The sequence below is a fragment of the Verticillium dahliae genome, genomic scaffold (assembly GCF_000150675.1).
Source record: "Verticillium dahliae VdLs.17 supercont1.12 genomic scaffold, whole genome shotgun sequence".
NCBI lineage: Eukaryota > Fungi > Ascomycota > Sordariomycetes > Glomerellales > Plectosphaerellaceae > Verticillium > Verticillium dahliae.
The window spans coordinates 741,774-747,712 of NW_009276943.1; the positions used below are offsets into that span (position 1 = coordinate 741,774).

At 57.7% G+C, this 5,939-nt stretch overlaps 2 protein-coding genes across 2 annotated transcripts in view; one reads left to right on the forward strand and one right to left on the reverse strand.

Annotated features, from left to right (window-relative positions):
- The window catches only part of VDAG_06508 (uncharacterized protein), a gene marked incomplete at both ends in the record, with an annotated part of 2,395 nt that extends 549 nt beyond the window's left edge, over positions 1 to 1,846 (reverse strand). The window contains 4 exons of the mRNA XM_009658886.1: positions 20 to 74; positions 160 to 769; positions 834 to 1,240; positions 1,693 to 1,846. Of these exons, the coding sequence (XP_009657181.1) occupies positions 20 to 74; positions 160 to 769; positions 834 to 1,240; positions 1,693 to 1,846 (1,226 nt within the window). The remainder of the gene's footprint in view (positions 1 to 19; positions 75 to 159; positions 770 to 833; positions 1,241 to 1,692) is intronic.
- Positions 1,847 to 3,364: 1,518 nt separating this feature from the next.
- VDAG_06509 (uncharacterized protein) lies at positions 3,365 to 5,110 on the forward strand (the record flags this gene model as incomplete). Its single annotated transcript, XM_009658887.1, has 3 exons — positions 3,365 to 3,608; positions 3,681 to 3,985; positions 4,046 to 5,110. 3 exons carry the CDS (start codon positions 3,365 to 3,367, stop codon positions 5,108 to 5,110), a joined length of 1,614 nt encoding a protein of 537 aa, XP_009657182.1.
- Positions 5,111 to 5,939: the final 829 nt, after the last annotated feature.

Consider the following 5,939-nt stretch of genomic DNA (forward strand, 5'->3'; position numbering starts at 1 on the left):
GTAGGCATTGCGACCGTACTCGTCGTCCGAGTCGACCTCGTCTTCGGGGTAGTCGGCCGTGTAGTGGTTCTCGGCTGTAATTTCAAGGTACATGAGCGCTCTGCCGCATTGGGGGTGGCAAGGGGTAAAGGAGAGTTTAGGTTGCTCAAATCAACGTACCGTTTTCGTCCTCTTCGTCATCCGGCAGCTCATCCGAGTCGGACTCGTCGAAGCCGTAAAAGAGCTCCATGTCCTCCTCCGTGTCGAACTTGAGCACGCCGATCTGCTCGGGCGGAATCTGGCCGAGCGCCAGCAGCGGGGTGGCCGTCTTGTGCGTGTCGGGGGCGAGTTCGTAGACGACAATCTCGTAGTCGTCGTCGGACATGTCGACGTCCTGGGCCTCGGGGGCGTCCCTGGCGTCGAGCTCGCGCGCCAGCTCGGGGTGGCGTTCGGCGAAGCGCTTGGCGGGGGCCTTGGGCTTGAACCTGGACGGGGACGCGGGGGTCTTCTTCTTGATCTCGGCAAGATTCAGGCCTATCTCGTGGAGGACCCACTGGTCCATGTCGGCTGCGATCTTGTCGGTCTCGTCTGTGCGGTTGACCGGTGGAAGGGGCTTGTGATCGGGTTCGGGGCCGGGGCCTTTGGCGGCGGCGTCCGGGGTGGGCGTCGTGGAGTTGGGTGTGGTGTCTGCAGGGGAAGGAGCAGGTCGATTCAGACGTCGCGCGCTGGGTTTCTTGATCTTCCTCTCCATCGTTGTCTCCGTGTGTGCCTCTGGTGCCCCATGCTGCTGCTGTACCAATGGTCTCAGAGGGAGCGTCTTGTTCAGCGCACCATGGGCGCCGCGCTCGACAAACACTGCGGTGCCGTATCGAGACTTGCGATTCTTTCGTGATGCCGGAGCCTCTGCTTCGTGAGGACGGGGCCTGCATGGAAGCCCGCGACATGTGGAAGAAGCGTTGTGCGCCAAACGCAGGCAGTCCGGTTGTCTTCAGGGCGGCGTCCGTCTTTGACGCATGGTCTTTAGTGGAGCTCAGCTGAGCGGCTGGTGCTTGTGGTTTCGTAGCCGTTTTCCCCTCGTCGTAAGGTTGATCTTGGACCTTGGAAGACTGTATTATGGGCGCGGTTTCGGGAGGTAAATTTTGGAAGTCGTTCGAGAGAGGATGGACGGAAGGGGGCAGGGCCTTTGGTTGATCTTTGGCCTCGCCATTGCGCCGTTTGTAGACAAAGTTTTTCAGGTGGCGCTTCGTTCCCGACTCGAGATCTATGATGTATGAGCACTCTCGTACCAGCACGGAATCTTGCGATCAGGGGCTGAGAACCCACGTAGATAGTTGACAGGGGCCTCCTCAGCGCCGCGCTTGCGCTTGATGTGGATGGTCTGCGGAGGGGCTGACATGACCCTGACAAGAGGGACAGCCTATTCGATCCGGTGTAGGGGTGCTAAGAAGAGATGCGAGGACACATGAGAATATGGTGCCTTTTGCGCAGTTGAGTTGTTCCTGGGTGATGTCACTTGGAAGAGCGAGTTTGTCGGTCAAGGAGCGACGGCCGTGGACCACTTTTTGGCGGGCCATACTGATGAAGGGAGCGATAAGCAATTCTTGACGCTTATCATTCGGTGACGCCATTGGTGGCCATTCAGACGCATATGTCTGGGTAGGTACCTAGGTCCCTACCTAGGTAAGTACTTTACAAAGCAAGGTGGCAACTCACTCTTGCGAAGGTGCCTTCGTTGCCTCGGGGCTTCACAATCGACCTGCATGGCGAGACTCCATGAAGGAGGTTTGCAATAGGCTTGCAGATTTCCGAGCTGACTGGGCCGAGTGAGGTGCAAGATGGTTTGTTGCCTGGTCCAAGCGGCCAGCATAGCGGCTATTGGGCGCCGCAATGGCCTGGCTTGCCTGACTTGCCTGGCAAGCCTGGCAAGGATACCCACCTGGGGAGGTATCTTAGAGGTGCGCTTTCAGTGGAGCGAGGCTTGCATTAAGGGAGGTCCACCTCCAGACGGCGATCGTGAGATGTCCGGGGATGCTCTACCTAATAATAATGACAGCATCGTGAGCAAAGACTTGATCCACCTACCTATATTTCACAATGTCATCCAAAAACCCCGCCTCGGCCCTGCTGTACCACCATGCGTACCCCAACTTGAGGCTTTCAGATGCTGCCGACATGGCCTGCGGGCATTAGCATTCGCTAATCATGGCCGCCTGTGTTCTGGCCACACGCTGGTGGCAGGCCCGTCACACCGGCCCAACTGCTACGGCAGCAGCTGATGCGGGGATCGGCCCAGGCATGTCCCTCGACAAGTCCCCGATACTTTGGTAACGAAGCGCCAGGCAGTCAATAGGCAGGTTCCCGAGACATGCAGATAGGCCTCCCGCCCGCCTGCCCAAAAGCTCCGGGCTTCGTACCTACCTACTAGGTAGCTGCCAGCCAGGCCAGGCTACACAGAATGGCAGCAGTGACACATGTACCTTTCTCCACGTTGTATGCCTTCGAGGTACTCCGCTGCGCTGAGCCTGAACCTGAGCGTCTGGCGCGCGGATGACATGGCGTGGTATGACGCGCCATGCCCATTCCTTGGAAGATGTCTGGTCTGGGTCTGGGGCCTGGGGCCTGGGGCCTGAAGCACGCCTGCTCGGCTTAAACCGCTGGCGAGGCTTTCTTTTGCCTTGACATTGCCCCCAACATGAGCATACTGAGAAATTATGCACTCTTCCATCTCCAGTATCTCCTCATACGATCCCTTTGAGCTGTGAGCTTCAGGCCCTCCTGCAAGAGACTCCAACCAGTAAGTGCTCTTACGTATCGCGCGTGGCAAGAGCTGCACTGCTTGGCCTACCCCTCCTCTCGTTTCGTTCCGGTCCTCCCTTCCCACTGCTGTTCCTGTTACCACACGCCATCTGATTCACGAAGCCTCATCACGGCAAACAGCCTGTCAACCTCTTTGATCACACACGACCCTAGAAGCTACCCTTCCATCCTCTTTTGATCTATCATATTCATTCCCTTGCGACTGCATCCATTTTCTACTTTCCTTTCCATTGTAAAAACAAACTGGTGCCATCCAGCCGCGGGCACACTTCCTTGTGTAACAATTCCCAAAACCACCCAAACATCGTCATTAACAATCGTCTCTAGCAAGGCAACATCTGTCGACGAGACAGAAACGGCGCATCATAGAGTCACCGTCATCATTTACCACTGTGGTAACACCCAGCGCAAGGCTCATTGCCCAACATTGACTGCTTCGAGAAGCTTCAAGGCGGGCGATATACGACGGACCTAGTCCCCCGTGCTATACGCCGACAGCCCAGGCACCCGCAAACAATCACTGCCACGGGCATGACAACGTCATAAGTCAAGAGAAGCATTTGCAATCATGGCCGCCTCCAAGGTTCCCATCACACTCACATATCGGAAGCCTGGTACACAACCGCCTCTATTCGTCGCTGGGACCTTCTCCAATCCACAATGGGAGGCGCAAGAGATGCAGGTCACCACAGGGGACGACGGAGAGCATACGTTCTCCAAACCCCTGCACCTTCCCCCCGGATCCAAGATTCAGTACAAAATCCGCATCGGTCCCGGAGATTGGTGGGTTCTCAACGATGACGCGCCGACGGGTACGTATATCCACAGCATTGATACCCTGCTTGCCCAACGCCCACGACTTGAAGCCTAACGCACGCATACAGTGACCGACGAGGCCGGAAACCGCAACAACGTATTGATTGCCCCAGAACGCGACGAGGCCCATGCGGACGACGAGGCGCGGAACAACGACTCAATCGACGAACGTTCCAATACTTCACACGCGGGCGTAAACATGAACGGCTCGACACACAGCGAGGTCCTTCCTGCGCCGAAACCTCGCGGCGTTGACAAGCTACGGGAGCGCAGCGAGGAGGAGCTCCAGCACCTCACAGCGACACCCCCCGAGGAGGTCGCGGAAACTGCCGCCGAAGTCGCTGACACGGCCGAAAATCTGGATGCTGATAAGGTACGAGTTTGTCCCAAGTCGTGCGATTAGACAGGACAGGCATCTGACAATGACCACAAGGACGGCAAGGACACGAATGACAGGGAGAACTCTACTGTCTGTCTCATTGACAGTTTCCCGGATGAAGAGGAGGACCTCGATGCTCAGAGCGAGCTTCCCCCCCTCTTTGCCCATGAATGCCTTGGCGGTTCCGACCCTGTGCCTGAAGTCGTCTCACCCCCTGTCCGACGCAGCAGCGAGGCGCGCAGCGGCAGTGTCGATTACAATATCGACAAGTACGATCTCAACGATCCCACACTCGAAAGGTGGCCGTCGGACCGCAACGCCATCATGGACGCTGTGCGGCGCGTTGAGTCATCGCGCGATGAAGACCAGACCTATGTCCTGGGCTCACCCATCTCACCCATCATCACCTCGCGCCGCGCGAGCAAGATTGAGGAAGACATTGCTCTTTCACCCGAGTTCCCAAGTCTCGTCACCGCGGCCAAGCTTGACGTACCGACTAGAAAGCAGTCGCATGGCTCTATGGTGTCCAATCGATCTCTGACATCTCTTGCTTCCATTGTGGAAGAGGATAACAGACGCATCGAGGAAGAGGGGGATGACGAGGAGGCCGTGGAGGATCTTCGACCTTCGCCTGTGGTTCGCTTGCCCAGCCCTGCCGTCAAGGTGACCCCTGATCTCCTGCGCTCTCCTGCTAGCGATGACGACGAGGGTGTGGTCCTGAAGAGTTCTCGCTCCGATCTCGACCTCAAGAGCGACACGAACACACCAGCTGCAGCGTTGGAGCTTCCAGAACATGCGACTAGCGAGAGCCAACCCAGTCCACCCGTCCAACAGGACCAACCCAGCGCCCGCGCGCCCCCACCAGACGAGATGGACGAGCTGGACGACGACGGAGCCGATGGCAGCATTGGACAGCGTGCCGCCCCGCAAGGAGAGGATTCGGCGGATGGCCAGCTGCGCAGGCGGAATCTCAGCAACGACGGTTCTGTTGCGTCCAGCTCCGCTCAGGGCGCCAAGGATGCCGACAGCAGCAACTGGCTCCAAGCCTTCTTCCGTGTGCTCTTTGTCGACTGGATCGGGGGCTTTGTCCGCCAACTCTTCCACGGAAACCGCAAGTAGTATTATGGCCTGATGGCTGCCGGTGCGGCGGTCATGGCATGGGGCGTTAGGGCGACGCTGGCACCGGCCGCGCGCTCGAAGGGACAGTAGGGTAGGCCGGCATGGTTTCTGGCCTTTTGTTTCCTCTCTCCGTCATTTTTTCTTCTTCCTTTTCTCTGGTCCTGTATTGCGCTGTACGATTATCTTGTGTGTGTAGTAATTGGGGAAGGATCGTGGTCGAATGGACAATATCCACGAAGCGGGCACGGAAGCCTGCCAGGGCTGGCAGCAGCTTGGCAGGGAAGCAGGCAGGCACACGATGCGTAACGAAACCTCACGACTTTTCTGCACTGTTTCCGGCCGTCATGCCGTTGTTGCTACTGAATATGCTACTCCAACAGAATTGCTGCGCGTGGTATCATGTGTTTGTTGATCATGTCGTTCCTGTCCTCTCGTGATGGCGCTCGCTGGAATTCAATGAGTCACTCACGCCTTTCCTCTTCTCTTGGTCAAGACGGCGCGCCAGCCAGCCGGCCAGCGACCGCTCCTCAAATGACCCTCCACACCGCACCAGGCCGCGGCCCCTCGCGCCGCGCATCGCCGTCCTCGCGGTTCACCCGGCGGATCCACGCCGCCTCGTCCTCGACAGCCGCGCGCTCGACGTCCTGCATGACGGCCATCTCGTCGAACATGCCCGGTGCCCGGTGGCTGTACCCCCGCGTTATGTCTCATTGTAACTGAGCCTTGTTCCGTCGATTTGGTGATTATAGTCAAGTTTTAAAACCGGCAAAACCATTACGTTACGCGACATTCGGACTCAACTTAAAAATGAAATGTTGGGGTTGGGCAT